Source organism: Syngnathus leptorhynchus, chromosome 5, assembly GCF_054491065.1.
Source record: "Syngnathus leptorhynchus isolate UIUO chromosome 5, UIUO_Slep, whole genome shotgun sequence".
In the NCBI taxonomy this organism is placed as follows: Eukaryota; Metazoa; Chordata; class Actinopteri; order Syngnathiformes; family Syngnathidae; genus Syngnathus; species Syngnathus leptorhynchus.
Window position 1 is genome coordinate 6,139,662 of NC_141199.1, and position 26,111 is coordinate 6,165,772.

General features: G+C 42.3%; 1 protein-coding gene across 2 annotated transcripts in view; it reads right to left on the bottom strand.

Annotated features, from left to right (window-relative positions):
- The window catches only part of maml3 (mastermind-like transcriptional coactivator 3), a 96,384-nt gene that overhangs the window by 30,829 nt on the left and 39,444 nt on the right, over positions 1 to 26,111 (bottom strand). The window contains exons 2-4 of one of the 2 annotated variants that reach the window (XM_085911269.1): positions 13,015 to 13,138; positions 12,401 to 12,933; positions 9,352 to 10,302 (exon numbers count right to left, since the gene is read on the bottom strand). In XM_085911269.1, the coding sequence (XP_085767395.1) occupies positions 9,352 to 10,302; positions 12,401 to 12,933; positions 13,015 to 13,138 (1,608 nt within the window). Of the gene's footprint in view, positions 1 to 9,351; positions 10,303 to 12,400; positions 13,139 to 26,111 lie in introns of both variants that reach the window. The other variant, XM_085911268.1, reaches the window with a different exon arrangement.

Genomic DNA, 26,111 nt, shown 5'->3' on the forward strand with positions numbered 1-26,111 from the left:
CCCTTGGGAGAAGGGCGAAGCTCTGCCGGAGGTGGGAGTCCAATAGAAGCTGTCCGATGACACTACCACAAGTCAAATATTAAAGGGTGGGCCATGGGACAGACGCCAATGGGAAATCTACTAATATACAAGTAAAATGACAGCATATTTATCTGGAATAAAAGGTTCCTGAATAAGGAAACACTAACTACTTTAAGATCACCTGAAATATTCACTTTTGTGTAGGGTTCTGAGTATGGTCAATAAGCTTAAAAACAGGAATTCCAAAGCAAACAATAAATGTCAATCTCTATACTTGAGAGGATTTGCTGAGTTCAATACAGTTTAAATACACATTTCTGCATGCGCTTGTTTATACAGCCTTTATCAACTGTTCTACAATGGATGGGTAGAAGAATCAATTTGCCATTTGAATCAATCTGGATTTGAACTTTTCAAATCTTTAAAGTTCACAGTGGAATCTTAAAAATCGAATGCCCCAAAGAATAACCCAAAAAATACACTTAGTTGCAAAAAAGAAAAAAAAAAGAACAACCTTCATGTAATATGTCGCATGAGAGTTCAGGAAATTGTGCGACACCGTAGCATCCCCGAAGAAACATCAATTGAGAGCATCTAAGGAATAATTACGGGGCTCATGTTTTGACATCTATTTCCTTTTTGCACTACTGCCATGCATGATGTCAACAGCTTTTATTTACACACTCACATTCACATGGATGCGCACACACACACACACACACAGGTTGGCTGTTGATGGTGTGGGTAAGGATGTGCTTTCCCAAGCAGTTTCAACTTTTTTGTGAGAGTGGCAAACATTCCGGTATGTATGGTAAGCAGATTTTCTGCCTTCTTGCACATAAACTACAATATGCAAGTGTGTGACAAGGTAAGATAGAGCAAAGGAGGAACAGAGTGGAAAGGAGAAATATGAGGGGCGTTAAATTGTTTTAATTAAACTATACTATAGTAGATGAGAAAAGATAAATGTTGTGTTTCCCATAATGTGTCAGTCTTCATAGGTGCATGCACATGATTGGGAAGCCAAGTTTGCAGCAGGAAATGACATGAAACCCACGACACTGATAATCAATGCTGTGAAATTGGAACTCTGGTTGGAAAGTGAATTATCTTTGCTTCACCGGTGATGATGTCTCACTGCTCTGTTTGTTTGATCAACTTTGTGGATGGAATTAGTGTGACAGCAAATCTTTATTGGTATGGCTTTGTGTGTTTAATTGTCTCCATCCCCTTCATGGTTTGTCCACTGAAATCGCTATATGCGTAATGTTACCAAACCCGCAAAACACGTGATACTAAATTGCCGGATTGTGCACATTCTCTTCGAAAATAGAATTCTAAGGTTGACTTAAGGTTTCCAACTTTATGATGACTAGCTAATAATTAGAAGGCAGTTTCTAAAGCAAGATAAATCACTTCACGTGAAATGACTTGCTTGGGTTAAAAGTGATCGTAACACTCGCTACTTTTAAAAATCCGATCAGAGTCTGGATTAAAATTATGATCAGATGTATTGTTTACATAAATAATATTAATCCGATTCAGACTTGCGTGTTCATGCATGCTTTAACATGGGCAGTTCAGTTTGGGCAGATTGAAGGAGAAACAAAACATCGCTCCGTCCATACCTAATTTAAACATTAGCGTTATTTCGCATATTTTTCACATTGATTGTGTATAGTGACATCACGGTAGAGCACGTTTGTTCTGAAATGTCGGAATAAGTGTTTTCATACGTGACGATTGAATTATCAATCAATATAAACCACCCCTCTCATTCGGAATAAAACGTTGATGGGAATGGGCTTGATTTAATCCAAAAATTCTGAATGGGTGTGTACATGACGTATTTTTATCCCAATGAGGCTTTTAATTCGAATAATTGTGTCCATATAAACATTGGTACTGAAGCTAAGAAACCTACAGCATTGATGCCACTCAGGATGATTACCGATCCAGTGTACCATTAAAGTATGTGATTGTGTTCGCTGTGATGGGTCATATACGGAAGACAAACTGATTTAAGTGTGCCGTGGCAATCAAAGACTTCTCTAACCTTGAACTACACACTAAAACTTAATGACTCACAGCCTTCTGCAGCTGCAAACTAAACAAAAGGCTTGGTAACCCCCCCCCCCCCTCAAAAAAAAAGAAACCCAACTTATATTTGGATGTTCTAATGAAACAAGCAGAACAGGTGCTCTCCAGGACTGGACTTGGAAACACCTCATATGTACACTATGTACTGTATGTAATTATGTATGTACTGTATGCATAGTGCTCTCAACAATTATGGACACCCCTGGTTGAGATGTGTATAAACCTTAAAGTAAGTTTTGCATCCTGAAGCTTACAGTCACACTGAAAAGTGTAGAAATGGTTCATCAGACACATCATCAGTCCCTAAACCTAAACCCTTTGAAAATCTGTGGAGTTGATTTGTCACTGTCAGATATTTTAGTAACCAATTGTTTTTGTTGGCTGGTTGGTATATATTATTTTGTGATTAAGAAGCAACAGAGCCACGTCTAAGCATATCACACACAAAGGACTGAGGGTCATTGCTTTCAAAAGTAAAAGCAAATGCCTTATTTTGATCAAACGCAAACAAAACGTCTGCTTTCACGGAGGACTGGAGAATCAGAAAAGGAATACTTTTGAGATTTTAACTCAGACGACTGTCCACTGTCTTTTTTTCAAGGAACAGTTTTTATGAGACAAAAGTAGGTTGTTTTCATGAATTCTGTCCGTTTTTGCTTTATTCTGTCATTTGTGTCAGTATCAGGTACAATAATGTTAGATTAGGGTACTTTAAGAGTGGATTATCTGTTTCAAATCTATTTGAGGTCAGTTGTGTCCTGCGTTCCTGCAACACCACCTCCTTGCACATCTCTTGTATTATCCTCCATTCCCTTGAGCGCTGTATTGGTGGTCGTAGGGTTTGAGAGGGGAGGGCTGCCACGAGACTGTGACTCCGAGACACAAGTGGGTAAACAGTATAATTCTGCTGTCTGCTCTTGGGCAAGTTCACATTATGTGTGTGTTTGTTAGCATCTGAGTGAGCAGATGGGGAGGATGGGGTAAATTTAAGGGACGAGGACAGGGTCACATCTGTGTCTTCTCTCATGTATGCTTTTGTGCGTGTGTGGTGGCCACATTTGGTACCATCAACACAAACAAGATGATTACTGATTAGCGACATGGCACACAATTACATAAAAATCAAATGTCTGACCTCCCACATTTCTTCAGCCATCAGTTTTCCTGTGAAATCTGCTATTGACATCTCTTGATTTGGTTAATTCGCAACCAAAATCCAATTTGTTAAACACTGATAGTATTAGTGAGAGTGTCAGTACCTTCTGCATTAAAGTGCTCAAATAGTGGAGCATTTAAACAGAGACAAGCTGTCGCGTGTATGCACACACACAGAAGCAACCCCTGTCTACCCTCATCTTGGAGCTGCCATTGATTTGGGTTGTAAGGTGCCTTGGGCAATGGTTTCCACAGCAACCGGCAGCTGAGGAAGGCAGCCAAAGTTTGAGCTGGTGTGAGGGAAGTGTCTGCATGATGTTTGTGTGTGCGGGCTATTTGTGAGTATGTACACGAGCAACCAAACATGAATATTTTTTTTTTACTGTTTGTGTGTGTGTGAGAGGTACTGGCAGGGGGACAGCAGTCTGTTTAGTATGCAGCCTTCTGACTGCATCTGCCTTCCTACCTTTCTTTAGCTCACGGGCATACTATAAGGAAAAAAGATTCAAGAAAGAGAAAACAAAGATCCATCCATGCATCCATCCATCCGTCAGTCCGTCCGTCCGTCCGTCCGTCCATCCATCCATCCATCCATCCATCTACCTACCTATCTAAGCAACCCACCTAGCTAGCTAGCTAGCTAGCTAGCTAGCTAGCTAGCTAGCTACCTACCTACCTACCTACCTACCTACCTACCTACCTACCAACCCACCCTTACTCAATCGTTGATCACGAGCCTCACCCCCACTGGCTGTTAGGCAAAATCATGATACAATTTTCTGAAATTCCTAATGGCCATCTCTGTCATTACCATTGTAGTACACTGGCCATGAGCAAAAAATATTAAAAAGTCGTAAGAAGATGCCAATTTATACACTTTGCTTTGACTTCAGACTAATAATGAAGTTACTATTTTGACTTCCACAACGATTTAATTTTTACGGCGTCACGAATAAATAAGTCATAAATCGCTAATCCATAGTATATTAGCTGACGCTAATACAATCTATTCTGACCAGTGGCTATGGGGTGTCCGGTAAATGTTTGCCACCCCAACTGACGAAGTGCTTTGTTTCAAAGTTAAAAACAACTTTGTGGGGTCGGTGTTGCATACTGCAGCATATTGTACGTAACCATAATGGATGCTTATACTGCTATATGCAGAAAAACGATGCAGAGGTGATGTACACCCAACTAGCCTCTAATCTCAGAAACAACCCCAACATTACAGATATGCATTTTATCTCATGCAATCATACATTTTCTATAAACACGTAGACAGCAAAAACACTATTGAGTCGAAGTGATGTGGTGCAGTACCAGCAGCTTCCTCTAGGCACAGTGTTTAAGGAGGCGAAGAGGGAAGGCTGCAGGGAGAATGATGAGAGAAGAGACATAAAGAAAAAAAATAGACACTAAAAGCACAGAGAAAGACGTTTGTCGTGTGTGCCTCTTCACAGGAAGCATCTCAGCAGAGTGAGGGAGAGCAAATACACGCGAGAACACAGCCCCCCCATTAGCCCTCTCCTTTTCCACAAGTACACCCCTCCACAACTTGCAGCCACCCCCCTCCATCTTCAGAGACTCACAAGGGATCTGAGAGCAGCTCAGCTCAAGCCCTGACACGTGTGCCTGAGAGAGGGGAGGAGTTAGAAAGTGAGCAGTATTCAATGTATGTGTGTGACCGAGTGAGCAGACGATCTGTGAGCGTGAGGGAGTGCGATATTGCGTGGGTAGAGAGCCAGTCTTTTTCACCTTCCCCTAATTCCTCCTTTCTATCTTAGACCTTTGACTTCTAAGTTTATTATTATCTAGTACACCTATAAGTCTGTTTAAAAAAATACAAAAAAACAGCAGTTAAAAAAATTCTGCATGTATGCCACAGCAGTTGTATTGATAGTGAAAGTTTAAAGTAAAATGTGTTCCTATCTTCTTTTCTTCTTTTTTTTTTTTCTTCCAATATTAAAGGCCTTGTTAGCCTTAGCAGTGTGGTTAGTCTCCAAGTATTGACTTGTCAAGCATCAGTTGTAGACAAGCTGGTCACTTTAAAATCAAATATTTTTCAGCCTCGTCTAATAAATAAACCAGATTTTTCTTTTTTTTTCATTTGTGCGGTGGCCCACGGCCCGCTACTGGTCCACAGCCCATGAGTTGGGGGTCCACTGTGCGAGACAATTATAACTTTAAATTGTAAAAAAATATATATTTATAATTGTAAATATTAAAAAATCTGTGTCATGTCTGCATTCTATGATAAAGCTGAATTCATAAATGCCGTGGCAGTAGGGGACAAGACATGAATTTGGTTCCAAATATTCCCACCAACACATTCCATATAAAAGTAATGGGTCCAAAATTTGCTCACAAGCTTCTTTTGTATATTTCACTGTCAAGTTGAGAAATGATGGTGAGTGTTTGTATATAAAATCATATCAACTCATGTATTGGCTAGATCTTGGCATTTGAGTCCCCATGTGGGAAATGGCAGCTGCTTTTCCTTGAGAGCTTGTGCACGTCAGGCTTTTCAGCACAACTGGTTGGAAAATGAGATGAAAAGAAGGGCAGAGACAATGATCAGAGTGGAATTACCGGAGGATAGCAAGAGGGGTGGAGAGAGTACGCAGCAGGAAGGACTTCACAAGTGTGCGCATGCATGTGGGCGTTTTCACAGCCTGTTTATTGTTGATAGTGTGTGTACGTGAACGTGGGGGCTGGTGTCGTGACTCATGGGGTTATTAGCACCGGCTCAAGCTTCTTCATGTACCGGAGTCGGTGTGTGACACCGACATTTCCTACATGCATCACAACATGCATTGACTTACTAACATACAAAAATGATCAAACTTGCTTCAGTTTAACATGGCGGTTTTTTTTTTTGGACAAGCGTTGTCAGTCCATCTTGCATCCTGTTCTAATTATGACGCAGATTAGAACCAGAGATCTACACAATGTTTTCATATTACAATACTGCACATGCACTACACATATACTGTACATCATGCTGTACACTTCAGCATTTTTTCTGAATCCTGGATACTGTGAACACACTGAAAGTATCACATCAAACACATACAACCATGCCAACATCTACCACAGAACCATGGCTGTGATTTTTCTTTGTCGAGACTTCTACCATCGTGGCAACCTCGGCAACAGCCATAAATTAGCACACAACATTATGTGAGGAGCAACAATTAAAGCTTGACTAATAAGCTTTTGAGGAGCACAGCTGATGTTTTCCTAACATTCATTCATTCATTCATTCATTTTCTGAACCGCTTAGTCCCCACGGGGGTCGCGGGCGTGCTGGAGCCTATCCCAGCCGTCATCGGGCAGTAGGCGGGGGACACCCTGAACTGGTTGCCAACCAATCGCAGGGCACACAGAGACAAACAACCATTCGCACTTGCACTCACACCTAGGGACAATTTGGAGTGCTCAATCGGCCTATCAAGCATGTTTTTGGGATGTGGGAGGAAACCAGAGTGCCCGGAGAAAACCCACGCGGACATGGGGAGAACATGCAAACTCCACACAGGGAGGGCCGGAGGGTTTTCCTAACAGTTAGCCTAAAAAAAAAAAATTACAGTGATGTTTGAGCTTCACTTGAGAAATACATGCACGCACACGCACACGCACGCACACACACACACACACACACACACACACACACACACACACACACACACACACACACACACACACACACACACACACACACACACACACACACACACGTCTTCTTCTTTCTTCAGGTCCATGGAAAAACGCATATGGTATCCGGAAAAAATAGAAACCCAACGGAAACCTTGCGTAGCTTCGCATGCAGCTACATTCCGCAATGTAACTTCACCTGACTTGACACGGATGCTCCAATGCTTTCTTTCCCTTGTGGCGTCCGAACGGAGGCCTTAAGGCATTCGTTCGTTTCGTAATCATTGTGAATTAGGTGTAACGTAAAAACCGCACAGCACTTATTGTTCGCTAGTACTTAAACATACTCATTTGTTTGGCAGTGCTGACAATCAGAAATGATTTTGCAAGGTCAAACTGCCAAGCCCTATAGCGCAACGTTGAGCCGGAAGTATTGAAGATGTCAACTTTGCTTACCAAAAGTTTCGCCTCAATTGTATGCATATAGTTTATTGGGTTGTTGCTTTTCACCCAACAGTGAACACAAGAAGTGCTGGAGGCAAAAAGGAAATGAGCAATTGTGTTGCTTGTTGCATGTGGTTTAACCATAAAGTGTAATATGAAAATGACTTGCCAAACCTTTTTTTATACCAGCATCAATTATTTGCCCTTGGCAATTTAGATGTGAAAACAATTGATAGAAGTCAACACATCACAATCTACCCCCTGGTGGCTAGTTTCGTCAAAAGCCATAACGCCTACTCCAACAGATGTGTGTGCTTGTTGCATTGTTGAAGAGTCATATTACATGGTTAAATCATCATCATCAAATATTTGATGTCAAGCAAGCAGCTCTAACTAATAAGGAACCTGCAGACAGAATCAGAAGAGTATAGATGTAAAACAAAGTAATTTGATCAACGGCAATTGAATTTTGTGGGACAGTGAGACTCCAGTGTACTAATTACATGTACATAAGTGCCTCTACAGTATCTACGATTTTGCCCTCATTTTGTTTAAAGCAAAAGGACACGAGCCAATATTGTCCACAGTATATAGTCCAATACAATCCCATAAAATGCAAGAAGAATATAGAAATATTTTGCATTCACGAAGCTCCATTTTGCATTGCTCACTTATTTTTCCCTTTAGAGCTGGTTGCTCCTTTTTCATATTCACTATATTCACAAAACAATAAATCTCTTGCTTCCTGTGCTCGCTTCTCGGCAAATTTCTCTCTAGCCGTGCTTTTGCAGTCTCCAGTTCTCCTCTGCTCACTCAAATAAATCTCTCAAACCCCTCTCCGCCACCCATCGAAATCCACGAAACACACACAAACACATATGGGCACATTCGCACGCAGGCAAACACACAACCCTCTAGGCAACAGCCACAAAGGCCCCATATTAATAAATCTGCTCTTTTATTGGTGCTGAGTGTCTCTGGCAGGAGGGTAAGGGGGGTGGGGGGGTGACGATGAGGAGGAGGAGGAGACTCAGAGATCTGCACAGGGGTGACTAACTAGTCATATCATGAACGTAACAGATGTGTTTGCGTAAGAAAGAAACACAAAGAAGGAAAGAGCATGCCTGCGCACATTCTATTCACAATACAACAGCACTGACATAATTAGCATTAAACACACCACTTGGACCCTTATCTGGTGTCGCAGTTTGATAAAAGGAAATAAAATAAAAGGTAGGTCTGCCCACAGTATTTCTTCTCCAATGGATTATTCAAGACACCTGACATCTGGCTGAGCCAGTGAAGCATTCTGAATATGGTCATGTTGGTCACCAGGCTCTGGAATCCAACTGCCTGAGGTGGGATTTTGGTAATGACATCGGCAAGCTTGGCTTAGTGGACCAATCTCAGCCATCAGTCAGCCGTGACAGATTGGGGGTATGAGCGAAGGAGCTGTTTGGCTTGCTGTTGGTGTGTGTGAGTGTGTGTGTGTGTGTTTGTGCGTGTGTGTGTGTTTAAGTGCATGCGTTTGTGTGTTTCGGGGCGGAGGCGAGGGGGCTATCAGTGGTGGTCGCGTTGCAGAGGCATCAATACGCTCTCGACAGGCCATTTTCCTATTCCCCAGCCCTGGCTTGTTGCTGGGGTAACTACCGCCATTTTACCTTCACTGGCCTCACCACTGAAAGTCTTTAAAACAATTGGAAGTCTGCCTGTTTAAATGGCCTTTACCTCCAGAGCATCATCTGTTTTTGTCATGAAAAGATTGTTTATATAAACCTTTGGTTGACAGCCATCATCCTGCACATGGACCGGCTAAGATCGAGCGTATACTAGCAACCGAAGGCTTATTTGTTCTCATTCCAGGGTCAGATCAAAGAAAGAAATGTGGCCGTAGTACTGACAAGCCTCCGGCACGAATTCAATGTCGACTCCTCACCAGCACTAATGATCATGGAGAGCATTAAACAATTAACTTACCTGTCCATGAGGCTGCATGTTGCTGTAGGGGATGTTCTGGTTCAACACTTTCTGCTTCATCAGCAACATTCTCTTCTGCTCCTCACTCAGATGGGCTGTTTGGCCCGGAATAGGCCCTTGGGTTTGTCCTGGCCCGGCGCCTTGGCCTCCACCGGCCATGTAAGGAGGCATCATAGGGTTCTTGACCTGGCTGCTGCCTCCCATGGGTGGGGTCATCCTGTGATCAACCCCACTGCCGCTGAAGTGACTCAGCGGCTTGGTGTTGTTATATGACAAAATGGCTGCTGTTTGCTGCTGCTGTTGTTGCTGCTGCTGTTGTTGTTGCTGCTGCTGCTGTTTGGTCAGGGTGTTCTGGGCGATACTGTTCTGCTGTTGCTGGCCCATCAAGCTCATGTGATTGTGAGGGAGGTAGTTGTTCATAGGAGCTTTGGGCCCGTTATTGGGGGCCATTCCAGCCACTAGAGGGGCCTGCGCTGTGTTAAAGGCTTGCGGTGGATACATCATGGGGCTATTGGGTTTATCTTGGTTAAAGGGTCCAGCGTTGTAGGGACTGGTTGGAGGACCTGCTGGTGACCAGTTTGCTGCTTGTTGCTGCTGTTGCTTCTGTTGCAACAGTTTAGCACGCTGCTGGGCAGCCATTGCTTTCAGTTGCTCTGCATGGGAAAGTTCAGGTGTTACCGGTCCTACTGGCTGACCTGGAGCGACCCCGGGTCCTGTTTGTCCGGTGCTTGTTTGACTAACACCTGGGCCAGGGTTCATCATGTAGCCATTGCCAGGCCGTGAAACCGCTTGCGTCTGAGCCTGGGTCGGGGTCTGAGGAGAGCGAGCCACACAGTTATGTAATGGGGACCCTGACGCCATCGCAACGGCAGGCGACTGCTGCAAAGGTTGCTGGGGAGGTGTTCCGTTGGCAGTGGTAGCAAACTGCGGGCCTGATGATGATGGTCGAACCTGAGAAGAATTCACACAAAAAAAATAACAGCGATGCCATGTTGATGTCATATTGATGTTGATGTAGCTCTTAATGTAGGTCAGGTACAGTATACAATTGTAAAAAAATAGAATCATCAAGTATATTTTGTTGATGTGATACTATTGCATATCTACTTTTGCACCCTCCCTGTGTGTAAAATCAATCATCCAGTAAAACACATGGGAATTTATATTGCTGCACGTAATGATGACTGTAATTTCCATTGTCAAATGTTTCATTGGCATCAAATAACTTATTAACCATTCCATGACGGTTTGGGGTGTCTTTAGCAGGGGTACCACCTTGAAAGCTCCTTTTTTACAAAACATGTAACTATCACAGTGGCGCTGTAGGATATGAGTTTAATTTGTTTCGTGATTACGCTTGTAACCCAAACATTCTCTTGTCTCAAATCATCTTTCCCTATTGAAATTAATGGTAAATGCCATTAATATGTATGTGCCAGTCATCCAACGATAGAAAACAAATATTTTCATTTCTGGTTTTTCAAAAGGACTAATACCACACAAATCAGCACCGACAAATCTGAAACCATGGTTCTCAGTCGGAAAAGGACAGCCCTGCCATCTCTGCCATCTAGTGATTGATGCTGGTATTACAACTTACAATTTAAATGCCGTAAAGCCCAGATTGTGCCTTTGAAATGAATTGGGGGATATTTTCCCTTTACTAAACAGATTCTAGAAGAAAACATTGTTAAATCTCCAATAAACATTTTCCACAAAAAACAAGGATTTACTAACTCAAGACAAAGAAGAAAAATCAAATAGCGCAGAGCCATCACTATTCAGGGGTCCATATTCACTAACTCCCCACCAAAATAAATGACGAAGGGCCCCACGTACTACCGGCATCATTAGCGGCTTTGTTTGTAAGTGACACGGAGGACGAAGAGTTCGAAGGATTCAATTATTTGGAGTGACACAGAAGGTTTGAAAAACTATTATGGCTTTTACGCATGCCCGGTCCTTCTCGACGGGAGCTCTCTTTCACCTCCGTGGATGGAAGTCGGGGGCCGGCGCTCGGCCGGGTGGCTGTCCGGGGACGGTGGATGGGGCTCGGACATGGCTTTTTGGATGGGCGTCTCCTCCTGGTAAGGAGTTGCTGTCCAGTGGTGGGGATGTCACAAGCGAGCACGCCAGCGCCGCCTGCTCTCCATTACTTGAGAGTGAGGCTGAGACACTGTCCTTTGCATTGAAGTGAGATGTGAATTCACTTGGACAGTATGTTGGCTGAAAAATGCTGATTTTATCACTGCTATTTATTGTAAATACTTGGCCTGCTTCTGCGACTAACCTGCCAGCATGGCTGCGTCAAGAAATGCACGCAGGCTCATATAACCACTTTGATGTTCAGCATTTGATTGTCACAGGCTTCTGAAATGACCCAGACGCATGGAAACGCACCACTGGAAGGTTTGTCATTATTTGTATGGCCTAGCTCCATTTGGTGACTGGCTCCAAGTCAGTCCTTAGAAGATCAGAAGTTGCATTATGTTGGGATAATTTCTGTTGGCAGTTCCAAAATGTTTACTTGAGCAGAAAAAAAATCCCTACTGCCTCTCATTTTGTCTGTGCAATGTTGAAACCGCTTTGTGCCCCGTATGTCATCTGCTCAAAATCCTTCCTTCCTTCCTTCCTTCCTTCCTTCCTTCCTTCCTTCCTTCCTTCCTTCCTTCCTTCCTTCCTTCCTTCCTTCCTTCCTTCCTTCCTTCCTTCCTTCCTTCCTTCCTTCCTTCCTTCCTTCCTTCCTTCCATCCATCCATCCATCCATCCATCCATCCATCCATCCATCTTCCCCACCGCTTATCCTCAAGTGCAAATTGTCTCAGGTTTAACAAATAACATCACATGTGCCAAATTGATCTCAATGAATCTAAACCTCCGACAACACACAAAATGCATGTTTATGCATGTGCAAACCCGAAGTGGTTAATCACAATTCTAACTGTTACCGGCTTGGAAACAAAACACTGTTAGCTGTTGACCTGAACTGAATTACTATTTTGGAAACAAAACGACAAATTCACTTTCCCTTGAACTTTATGGTACTGACCTGTGGTGAGCCCGTAGGCACCTGTGGACCACCCTGCGGAGGCTGAGCAGGGGGAGGAAGGGATGTCGGTGGCACGGCGCCCCCTACAGGTGCTGTCGTATTCGCGCCCGCTTCCTGTGGGCCTGGAGTCTGATTGTTTGCCGGTCGACCAAAATCGCCCTCTTTTTTGTCTTCAAAGTCTTCATTGAAGAGGTCGTGCATGTCATCCTCCGGAACTGTGTTGGCCAACTCATCGATCAGCTCCTGCCACTCTTGATCATTGAGGTTAATGTCAGAGAATAGCTTGTTCTGATTCGACAGAGATTGGGGATCCGAAGACTCTATTCCACCTCCGTCATCCAGCGGTTCCTGTTTCAGGTCTTTGAGGAGGCTGAAGCTGTCCTCCAAGTCCAGTGAGCCATTCATCTTCATGTCTGAAAGATGACTGCCACCATTCTTCCCCAGCTCATCTGCTGGCCGCCCGACATGATTACCGTTGTTGTTTGTGCTGTTTCCAGTGGAAGTGTTGGGACCGCTAAGTAAGGGCTTGATATCTAATTGGTGGTGCAGTGGAGAAATTGGTGGAAGGTTGTTGTTATTATTGTTCGGAAAACCTGTTAGTGAGTCTAAGCCACCAGAGGCCTCCTTTCGTAATCTCTTGCTCGTCGGAGAATAGCTGCCACCATCGCAGATGCCATTTTGGTCTCCATTGAGGGGCGATCTTGCGCTGTCCAGTTTCCTTTTCACCGTCTCCTGGAGCTGGCAAAACATGAAAAAAATGATAAGTAACTTGAAAAGGTAACTACCTAAACCAACAATTCACACTCTCATTCACACCTATGGATTTTAACATCCTCAATTATGCTAAGAAGTATTTTGTTTTGGAATAGGAGCCACTCAGAGAAACTCCATGTTAGCATGTGCAAACAAAGAGACAAACATCACACACGCATGTTTCCAAAAAGGGTCAAACTGTGAGGTGACTGTGCGAACCACTTATCCTACCTGTCAAAATTTGTGATTTTAGTTTTTAATACAACAGCTGATATTTGAAACTACCCGCATTTAGTGTCATTTATCACACTCACATTCAGTTCTTTCTATTTCATCAAGAGAGAACTCGTGCTTGAAGAGGCAGTGAAGAGGGCTGTGTGGGTCTTTCACCGCTGACAGTCAGCCTAATTATTTCCATGGTATTAGACTTATGTATGTATATATTCAAGAGGTATTGATATCTCAAACTAAAAAAAAGCATGTGAGACTTGATCTCGTTGTGTCATAGTAAGAGGAACATCTCAGGTAAACGCATCTGCTAGTGAACAGACAACAAAGCGTGAGCATGTGTAAAATCCTTCACTCAATGGGTTTAAATAATTAAAGTCTCCAACACACAGACTTTGATTTTACAAGCAAATATGGTTGTTTGGGTGTTTGTGAATCTATAGACGTGTGAGGGGTGTGTTCCAAGATTTCCTTAAATGCCTGTGACTGATGTTGATAATAACAGACTTGATTTTCAAAGCCCACCTAGAAAAACTGCCATAATTATTCCGCTGGTGTGAGGGACGGCACCCACCCACACAGAAAAATGTAAGCAAGGATGCATAGGGTTTCTGCATATGCACCCACCAAAAAAATAAAAAAATAGAGTGCTGAACTTCAGCTCTCCTTAAAACTTTTCGATCCACATGCTATTTTGTCCGCACAAATGTGAGTGTAAGAAATGTACGCATTTCAAATGTGGAACCCTGTTTGGAACAGGATACAAAATTTTGATGGAAATAGATCTGTAAAGTCACACAGACTTCAAATTAGTCATTCATTTCAATTAAATTGTGAATTAAATTATTAATTAATTAAATATTAATTTTAATTAGTCATTATTCAAGACCTCATGAGATGTTCAGCTCTTATTGGTAGACTCAAGCAAGGATGCCTCTTACTAGAGGCATTGTGTTTTGCTTTTTCTTTGTCTTTTTTTGTGCCGGTTTAAAAGAAAGAAAGTACCTCAACATGGGGTGTAAAGAGAACATGAATTTGAGAAACGAAGAGGACTAAGGTGAAGTAAACAGACTCACATTCAAAGCAGTTAACTTTTTTTTTTCAAACCTTTGAGGCAAAATGGAGATAAAAGGAAATGTGTGAGACTCATCAATCTTCTGAACCACTTATCCTCACAAGTGTCTTTTTATTTTTAACATTATACTATATTTATATTGTTACACCTTTATGACACCAACTATGTTAAAATGTCACTTAAAAATTGATTTAGAAACGTTAGATTAATGTGCCGTAGTCGGTAGTTCGACTATCTAAGTTTAACCATGTTGTTTCCTAATTATATCTGTAAGTGACAGTACTTCTCTTGAACAGCAATTGAAGCTAAAATGTATTTTCATTCTCATTGCTATTCGCTCGACAGTAAAAAGCACGAAATATGACCTGGGCGGAGAGGAATGAGTAAACACGTGAGCAACAGGTGAAGAAAAGACAAATGAATCAAGGTATTAGAAGTCGTTTAACCAAGCTGGATACTTGGCTAGATCTGACAAATAAAGGCAAAATGAAATGACAGGAGGATTTAAGACACAAATGGCAGTCGAGAGAAAAAGTAGCAGTGCCCCTCCTCTGTCTCTGTTCCTTTGACATAATCACCTGGTGACTCTTTTGCCTGCTGCTAGAGAGAGAATGACAAAAACAGACAAAAGTGTATGAAAAGGGTTTACATGCACAAGGAAGAAGGGATTTATTTCTCAGGATGGTGGTCTTCTTCCTTCAAGTGGACATGTTAAAAGAACACAAAGATGAGTGAAGAGAGAGGGCAAGGGAGAAAGGAACAGCGAGCCAAATGACAGCAGGGAACAGACGCTGAGAGGGTGATCAGAGACTGAGAGAGGAAACACAGAGATGGAACCAGTAAGGTGCTGTTGTTATAGCAACTGCTGCTTCTGCTCTGCTGCCTTTGTGTGCTACATCCTACTTCCTCCTCCTCCTCCTTTTGCCACCCGGCTCTTCCTTCTACCTCTCCATCTCCCCTACTCCCTTAGACTTGCTCCTTCTTGCCACACTGTAATTACTGTATTCCTCTGGTGTAATATTTATAAAACATGTCATTTACCATTTTATTTCACACAAAGACCATTGCCTCACTCTTCACTATTAAGAACAGTGTACTAAAGAATTCAAATGTGTAATCAACCTGCATACTCACATTTGGAACTTTTTTGGTAGGGGTGCAATCCTTGCTTTTCGAGGTATATGCTCAAACAGTGGTGTAAGTAATAAGAAGGATGCATTTAGAATAGGTGACAATTATCCATGGATTTTGACTATTCGTGGACTGGTACACGATTACCATGTGCGATGTGTGTCAAGTGGCTTCGATTAATCCATATAAAAAAAAAGCAAATAAATCCTAAAACTAAATGAGTGTTATGGAAGAAAACACTCCTGTCACAGTCATGCTCCAATTTTTGGTCTGTTTGCCATCCCAGTGTCTTTCCACTCACCCCACCACTGCTTCACTATGCCAGCCAGCCACTCCCACCTCATTACAGCATACAGGTGCTCCAGACCAGCCAGCTACTATTTGAGCCTCTTCTTTGCCCTCTCTCGTTGCCAGATTGTTCTTTACACTTCCATGCAAAATTCTCCAGAACGATTCCTTGGACTGCTCTGCCATTGTGAACCTTGCCTGCATCTGACCTCATCGTTCACCTCAGGCTTCAGTCTCTGAGAACGAATTCTGCTTTACTACTTCCTCCTTTCTATCTTGCCTGTCTATGTGGGTGGTAGGCTGTAATGACATCACAGTGTGAGTCTTGCTCCCTTTTGATTCCTAAGGTTTGAGACTTTTCCCTGTATAGGCCCCCAAATATTGATAAATATGAACACAGTCCACATAGTCCAGCATAGAAGTGATTAAGTGATGTTGAGATACTTAACCTGGATTTATACCCTGTGCCCTGAGCTGTCACCTTATCATGGTGATGGTGGTGGTGTTGAGGGTGCCCTAATGATTCTTGGGGGCAAGTTGTCTACGGTTGTACCCCCACAGCACCCGTGGCAAACAGGTTCTAGGTGAGAAACTAGAAAAAGCATGGCTCAACACCCCAACCCATAAAACAGAATGGCTTTGGAAAACAATTTCCTTTGTCAGGACACAGATCACTATGGAAAGAAAGGCCTTGATGGCAAGGACCCAGTGTCTGGCCCTCCACCCATGGGGCACAACCTGAAGAGATAATCTGGGTACCTGTTCCTCTCACTACTCTAGGTGCAGCTGAGGATATCGAAGATGTCCAGTTTGGTGGGCTATTACGTCTCGGATTTCTGCAGATTATATGGTTCTGTTACCTTCATCAAAACATGATCTGCAACTCGCTTGGAGCGATTCATTGCCAGGTATGAAATGGCTGGGATAAGAGTCACTAGCTCCAGGTCACGGTCTTCAGGCAGAAAAAGGTGGAGTGCCTGCTCCAGGTTGGGAGAGATCCTGCCCCAGGAAGAGCAGTTAAATATCTTTGGGTCCTGGTTACAAGCAAGGAAAAAATGAGGCGGGGGGTTGACAAGAAGATTAGAGCAGTTTCTGCAGTGTTGTGGACTCTCGACTGACGCTTTCAATTTACCGGTTGATCTACATCCCCAACCTCAACGATGTTCACAAGCTTAGCCATTACAAACTAATCTAGGATAGAGGGTGTTTGAAGCAACAGTTATTCGCCGATTTTTGGTGTTCATGGCAGAGCTCGTTCCTTTTCCCAAGGAAATAGCGAAGGTTCACTGTAAAACCTATAAAAAATGATTGCTTAAAAATCTCCATTCTATTTTATGTTATTCGATAAAAAGTTGGGGATTTTACAATATGTCACACACACAGAGGTGGGGTAGCCACGATTGACGCTAATCGCCATATAATGAGTAATTAGAGGGTGAGGATCTTGGTCAAGGACACTTTAGCAAAGTCTGCGAAAGAGCCAGGGGTTGAACCAACTGGTGAACACGTAAATGCAAATACACAGGCACATATGCAAACAAAATCACATAACCACAGCTCACAAGCAGTGAATTTTGTACAACAAATATTTGATACCGCAGCATGGTGGAGCACTGGTTAGCATGTCCGCCTCGCAGTTTGGAGGGTGTGGGTTCGATTCCACCTCCGGACCTCCCTGTGTGGAGTTTGCATGTTCTCCCCGTGCCTGCGTGGGTTTTCTCCAGGCACTCTGGTTTCCTCTCACATCCCAAAAATCATCCTCGGTAGGCCGATTGAGCACTCCAAATTGCCCGTAGGTGTGAATGCGAGTGTGAATGGTTGTTCGTCTCAGTGTGCCCTGCGATTAGTTCAGGGCCGCCGACTGCCCGATGACGGCTGGGGTAGACTCTCGCATGTCCGTGACCCCCCCATGGGGAAAAGCGGTACAAATAATGGATGGGTGGACGGATATCTGATACCACAACACAAAAAAACAAACGTGGGATTGTAAAAAGGGTCCTTCAGGTAATACATACAGGATTTACTTTGGTGTAGCCCCTCCAACTTCTCTGATGGTTATAGTGGATGGCAACATGAGAAAACAAGTAGAGGATACCAGGGCCTGTTATCAGAAGGATAGGTTTTCAAATTGCAATTATGTTTGTCACCAAAAGGAGCAACTCAAACGTGCAATACTATCTACAAATTCCGATTTGTTAGAGGAGATCCAGGCATCTTGTCATACCTCAGTCAATGTTCGAAGCCAACTTTAAACTAGAGCTCATATTAGCAAGCATGGTAGCTTGGGGCGCAATATGTCTGAGCCATTTTGGAGTTAATTGTCATGTAGTATGAAAAAGAATTGGCCAATGAAAAATGCATCCTTAGCAAATCTGTCAAGATGTGCCAGAAATCCCATTTGGATGACGAGTCGGACTAGTGTGGAAATTCATTTGTAACAAATAAAAACATCCATAGGAAAAGAACCGAAAACAAATACGCAAAGAAAGAGTTGGGCAGGGTTGTAGGTGAAACGAGGAGGATAAAAAGGGAGGATTTTAAAGAAGCTGTCCTTCCGCACAAGGACAGCGGTACAAATACACATCAACAAACATCCATCCTGTTGAAGTGTCCTTGAGCAAGCCACGGAAACGCGTGCCTTGCCTTGATTGCGACTGAAAGACCTTGACATTATGAAGCTGGTCATTGTCAAAAGGAAAAACTTTTACTACGAAATAGAAGTTGTAGGCTATTTTGTGGAGCAGAAAAAGCGTCATTTGTACTTTCATTTGTGAAGGCAGCACACTCATCACCAGTTGCACTACAATTATTGTGGTAGAGCTGTGTATGTGGTGCATGTAGCAGATTGCTATCAGCTACATTTCACGTAAAATTTGACGTAAACTAGGCACTAAATTGAGCATATGACATGCCGCATACATTTGGTGTGCAATTTCTTAGCCTCAACAGACAATAAAACATTTCTTTAAAGATGGAACCATGACCCATGAAATTCAAACTGGCAGTTTGAGTTATCGGTTATATGAGATATCTTCTTCCATCTATCTTTTTCTCATCAAAACCACATGAACATTAAAGGAGCTATCCAATTTTATCCACTCAGGACTGCTATCAAGCGGCTTCTTGGCAACATTTTTGAAGAGGAACTTGGTGTGGTGAATGTCTGTGCTATGTGAGAGCTGTAAGAGTGCTGCTCAGTCCAAAAGAAGGGTCTGAATTTTTAAGGGAAGACCAAGGGTTGGATGTGACAAAGTGGTGAAGCACCTTCAAGTATTTCATATTATTTTTTGGGGGGGCCCTTATTCGCAGACTATTCGCAATGTATTACTAGATGGTTCCTCTATCAGAACGCAATCATCAGTTAACTGAATGGTAAAGTATGGCCTGAAGACAAAAAACAAAGCCAGTGGGAGAAAAGGACAGAAAACAGCATGTGACAAGAGGAAAGTAGAAACAAAAGAAAATTTTGCCTGCAATCTGATCGTGAGTGAGTGATAGACAAAATGTCTCCTGTACTGTACACACTTCTGATTAAAATGTTTGCATATGTCAAAACAATTCACAGGTACCTTAAACTTGACTAATTTTGCAATTTTCAGCATTAAAAAGTTCATAGTATATTGTCCAAGTATACTCTGGGTACAACCAAATACGCCTCAGCTTGCGAACGTTACATGAGCTGTAATTGGTTGTTTACCTGATCACTGAGCACGTGATGTCATTTTCAGTCGAAACCAAATAGAAAAATGCGTTTTTAAAGGTGTTAATTGTACATGAAAAAGAATGGCTACTAAATTCATTATAGACCAAATATTAATGTTTTACTGCTGAAAATTGCTACATTGGTGAAGTATCCCTTTTAATAAAAAATCCATTCTTCTATCAAAATGTGATAAAGAATTGCAGCACACTTAACCCCTTGTTACACTCTGGTTGAAACTTGTCAGTTTTGAGTGGTGGTTCTCACCTCTGTAGTGACTATTTTTCAAAAAAGTGACAAGCAACAAATCTGGGAGCCCTTTGATGGAGACTTCTGGGGATTCTGAGACTCGCTCCAGAGCACGCAGCATTCCAGAATCACGCTTGTGCAAAGCCACCACAAGTTAAAGTCTAACAATGTGCTCTCTGCAAAGTGAGACGAGGCTAAACAGTTGATTGCATTCTCTCTTGTATAGGCACAGCGTCATCAATAAGGGGCTAGTTAGGCATTGTCAATTATTGTCGCGGATCTTCACACATCGCCAAGTTCAAATACCCTCCAGGATCCTGCGCCAAAAACTCGGCCAAAATTCCAGAAGGTGTTTGTAAGCAGAGGCTGGCACTGTTTAGGTGTAGTCAGGAATGGCCCAAAAAAACTTGAGGTGGGGTCAGATTAAAGAGCTCAGAGACACCTTCAGAAATAGGCACACAACAAAAGTTTTACCTGCTTTTGATTGATTGATTGATTGATTGATTGATTGATTGATTGATACAATTGATGGACATCATCTCTAGAGACCCAAAATGTAGGTACAATAACTACAAAGTTAAAGTCCCTTTAAATGAACGCATTCCATTTTGATACAATTTAAATTTGTCATTTCAAATGTGGTCTAGTCTTATTTGTGCTATGGGTTAAGACAATCCTTGAATACTGAACTATAGAGGAGGCAATGAATGATATTTTACAAACAACAATTGCATAAAAACACTGTCGTTGGACAAAACAAAAAAAAAAGCAGGTAAACAGCTACTACACAAATTGGGGTTAAGTATCAAAACAACACACTATTGTCTTTTCTAATCCAGTCAGTTGTTTGATGTGAGTTCATGTGAGAGTGAGCAAAGAGTGAGAAAACTACTGACCCGACGCACAGACATGGTGGCAAAAGAACATCACTGTTTTAACCCTCTCTTTTCTCCCCACCCATCTACAACACCTCACCGAAAAAACAACATCGGTTTAAAGTCCGCTTTCCAGGCGCCGCTGGGGTTGGACTGAAAAACACCGAAAAAACAAGGAAATTGAAAATTTTAAAGGAGCAGCGTGACATTGATGGTTATGTTAATGTTTTCTAATGTGCAAGTCAAAGGATAAGGAGAGTAAGTAGAAACGCAGCAGCTGGAAGACGGAGAGAAGGAAAATGAGGAAAGACAGAGGGGAAATAGTGTTTGTGTATGTGTGTGGTTCTTGGCTGAGCGGTTCTCTATTTATAGAGCTGCGGCTTCTTCCTGTTTCTGGAGCTGGACCATCAAGTCAAGAGAGGGTGGGGGTTGTTGGGGAAAGAGGGAGGGAGGGGTTGGAATACAGTAAGGAACAGAGATGAGGAGAAAGAAGGATGGGTGGGAGGGAAGACTGGACGAGGCTTTTGGTAAATCAACAGATCTACTCTCTCTTTTTTCCTATCGCTTACTTTCTTCTCTCCCCATCCCTTCTTCCACCCGCCTCCTTAACTCAACAGCATGGGCTGAACCAGCTGCTACAGAGAATCTACAGGAACGGGGGCAGTGCTAAAAACACAATTTGTTCATGTGAAAGTAAATGAGACATCTGACAGCAGATGTTTTTGAACTCACACGCTTGTGGAGATTCTGTTGATGCTAACCAGCAGCACATTCAAATAAAAATGATCACAATCAATTGAATTGACAATTATCGCCTTTTCAGGAAAAGGTACCACATGACTGGGCACCTGGAATGAAAAAAAACAAACAGCGTGGAACCTGTGAGACGGAACACACTCTTTTCCAGGATAATGGTTGACCTCCATTTTGTTTGTATTTCAGTAATACAAACAAATAATGCATCACCGTTGTTCACCATCTTTACCGCCACGTATAAAATTCACAAAACGCTATGCTTCTCTTTGTCATGAGAAGGTTCCAAAAAACATACTGCACACACCATGAACTTGTGCCTCCATGAGTGGAAAGGGTTTTATTGTCTTTACAGACATTCAGTTACTGGATTTATTTTTTTGCACACGGGCAACTGCTTTTGCAGAACCAAACAGCCTGCCAGAGTGCATGCTTGCCGGCAAGAGGACGGAATTCAGCCCGCTCAGCAATGCGGAAGAGGAGACGACCAAACCATCGGTGGGATCCAGTTTACTGTTACACACACATTTGCCAAGGAGATCCAGATCGCTATTACGCATACACAATGATGACGGACGGGACAACCTGCAAAGTCTTTGTAGTCTCAATGCGCAGGTTCTGCTGGTTGTCATAGTCATTAATTCCAGACACTAGCCTGGCAAGCCAGACTCGGCTCTATCTACCAGCAGCGATTGGGTCTGGTGAGGAGTCGCATCAAGCGCATTTCTGAGGCGGGGAAAACCTGAGCAAACAGACACTTCGAAGGAACCAATCAGCGAAGAGCTGATGTGACCACGCAGAAAATAATCTACATCTTTTGAAATAAATGCTTCCAGTGCCGTCGGGTGCTGAGGTTTTAATAACTTGTTTTCATGTTTTTGGTTATTTCAAACTGATTTAATGCTGGATGATAAAAACAAACTATCATCTCTCCTGTGCGCCATTTTTTTGACTTTCGCCGTCCATGAGTGATGTACAAGCAAGTAAACGACTGATTGAATGGTTGGTTTTGAACCAAGGCAGAGCCGTGGTGAATAGTGTACTCTCGAGACACAATTAAGTAGTTGGTGTGGCTTGCCAGACTAGCCAGACTTATTGGCACAGCATTATATGGACGGATCACTTATTTGAGGTAGGGCTCATTTCAATGAGACAAGAAATATGGTGCTTCAAGTTTTCTACAATTCTTGATCCTTGGGGTATTTTGATGTATGCAACCAATTGTTCACTGGGCTCATTACAAATATAATTATAAAGGGTGATTACTTTATTACTACAAAATCAAATGGCGGAAAAACAGACAGACTGAATGAATTGGCCAACGAACTACGATGCTAACATGGTCATTATTTAGTTTACCCAGAATTTTGTCATTACTTTTGGTTTCTCATGAACATATTATGGTTTGCTACTTGGGATTAGATAACTCGGGATGACCATTATCTCCTTCAGTTATTTACACAGCACTCTTTCTGAGAACATTTCATAGCAAAAAACCAAGCCCATTTTTTGATTTGAAGATATATAAAAAAAATAAAAAATCATATCAAGTGCTTCTCATTTCACAAAGATTCCTTTCATTAACCAACACTGGCAAAAAGTGCTTGAAGGGAGAGCTGAAAACTGTTTAACAGGAACCTTTTTTAATTTTACGCTCCAAATTGTGTAATGTGTTAAAGGGGATGTGTGTTGCATGGGACTTTCACGCATTCATTATTAATAATTAATTACAAAAAAAAACGATACATCAAAACATGAATGCATTTCAATTGCATTCCAAACAAAGCAGAACCCTTGACAACGCACAATTTCCTGGTACATCGATTACATTGGTGCACGCATCAGAGCTCTGCTAACAGCTACCAAAATGGAGGAATTGGATAAAGACGCATTGCTAGGAATGATGAAAGAAACATTTCATTTAAGAAAATACCTGATAAAAGCCTTGATAAAAGTGTGCTTTTGTGAAAATTACAAACCACTGATGCACATCAGCCCTCCGATACCAAAGATATGAATAGGAAGAGGCAGCATGCCCCTTTGAACTGCATGCCTACGGCGATCCTCAGTTAGTGGGGCCAAAGTGTCAGCGTAAAACCCAAGACAAGATACCTGCACAATATATTGAAAACTGTGACCATTAACAAGGAAACTGGGAACCTTTCATAAATATGATTTTTTTTGTCCCCCTAATTTATAAATGGTCTGTATACTGCATGCTTTGACGTTGACACAAAAGTAAACTTCGTGAACATTGGTTGAGAAATGAGAAAGACAGGATTTGTTTTAAAAAAAAGATTCAAGAAAGTCATTATTTATCCAGTTTGATGGCAACATAGTCGCTCTAACCAATAAAAACTCACAAATTCACTTGTAATACTGTTCTGAAAAATCTTCCCTAATATGCCATTATAACTTTTGGTCTGTTCAATTTTTGTCAGGCATAATTTCCATTTGTTTTTCTTCTGTTTTGTATCAAAATGCAATTTACTGCATCAGCCCCGAGGTAACAATTTTAATGTCTGTCCTTTAATGCACGTGTCTGTTTGCTTTTGTCGTTCACTATATTTTAAATTTACGTTATTCTGGCCAAATATCCTCATATGATCAAAACTTAAACTTAGACTCAACTTTATTCATCCCTTTGGATTGCTCCCTCATGAAATTCTGGTTCCAGTAGCTCACACAGAAATAGTACAAAGAGATCACCTGGGTATACCATCATAACCCGAACCCTTTTACCAGATTAATTCATTACAAAGCCTCTAATTAATTCGATTAATCTAAAATTCATAGTTAGTATTTACTTACTTTTAACAAACATCTTGTGGTTTTGTCTGTCTGTCTCCACTAATATAAAATAATTGTGTCAACTGTATTTCCTACTATCCTATCCATCCCTCACTAGGGTCGCAAACGTATTTAATGTGAATTCTCCTTAAAATTGGCGAACCTGAGCCCAAGTGCGCACGTGTAACTGTAATGTGCTAGTAAGGGGAAATGAAATCATTATAAGGACTCCAGGTTGCCACATAACTAATGTTCAAATATTCTGAATTGGTGACATAGCAGTTCTCCTGGGCCTTCTGGTGATTTTGTTAGACAGTTACTGTCCGTTTCAAGAAATGTCTTATTCAAGCTCAATACAAACGGAAAGAGGAAGAAAGAGTGAAGGGGCAACTTTGGCTTCATGACCATATGATCAACAGGAAGAGCTCTACAGCTGTGAGTGTGTGTGTGTGTGTGTGTGTGTGTATGTGTGTGTGTGTGTGTCCGTGCGTGCGTGTGCAGTTCATGCCGGTTTCACTGATTGGCTGAGTCCAGCAAAGTGCCACATAAGGCAAGCATACGATTGGCTACATGAAACCCAGCTGGTGTCTGCCTCTGCCGAGGCCTGTTGTGAGGGCAGAACAGTACACACACACAGACACACACACAGACACAGACACACACACAGACACACACACAGACACACACACAAACACACACACACTGCTTTCTAGACGCTCTACAGCCTCGCACTTTTTCCACCAGTTCTTCCTCTTTGCACTGTTGCCCCTAAGCAGGGTGAGGAAGAGAACAAGAGAAACAGCAAGGGAGAAATGCTGCTATGGTAACGGATAGGGGGGGTAGGAGGGGTCTACTTGGCAGGAACACCAGATTCTCCCAGGCCGCGTACACACGCCAGTGTGAATAAGTGTGTGCTGATCCGAAGACTAGTTGAATGAAGACGAGTGCTTCTATAGAAATAAAGTTGAATTGAGTTGAATGAGACTATTTGTGATCTTGTGCTCATGATGGCTTTAGTCACGCAGATCGATGGCCACACGAGATCACATTCCTTAAAACGGGAATCACGACACCCGTCTCATTATTCTTGAAGTTCCCAATAGCAATCAGCCGAGCTGGTAAGTAAACCCACCAGCTCGCCCGTTCACTCGCCGGTTGATTAGGAATACCTGCGGCTGAAGCACGGCTCTACTTTTTGGACCTGAATTTGAAACGTCTGGTGATATCCAAGCAAATTTGTCATCCCAGCTTGGCTTCAGTCACCTAATGACACAACCAACCTGATTGAAAAACTAGAACACAAACAAACAAAAATGTCCCTTCATTTTTCTGTAAATAAAACGAGGCCATCCAGTAACTGTGGCCGGCCACCTTGCCACCGTGCTTTTCTTTGAGTATGTGAGGATTTGTTTACACAGCCAAAACACACAGTTCAAAGCGGCAAAGAACAAAGTCCACCCAAGTATACACTTGATGTGTTTTGGAGACGAAGGCAAGTGTCAACTAGTCTAAAGTATACACAAAACCACATTACAAAGCATTGGGTTGTATCACCTGTGGGTGGGGGGGGGACTCATTGTCAACTTGCAGTGAAAAGTTATAATGATGATTTTGAAAGCAATGAGCAGGCAGGCTTTTGTCTGACATGGATCTATAGTATCGGCCTACAACTATAATGTGAAGAATGAGGGTCACAATTCAGGATCAGAAGTTCAGTGGATTGTTATGTCAATCCACAAGTTCGTCAGCTTCTGGCTTTTGTTGAGGTGCCCTCAAGGAAGGCATCATGGCCACTACTCCAGCTTAAATGGTGCCTCTTTTATCCCAATCACTCCTTGCATGCCTGAATTCGTGTGATGTGTATGTGCT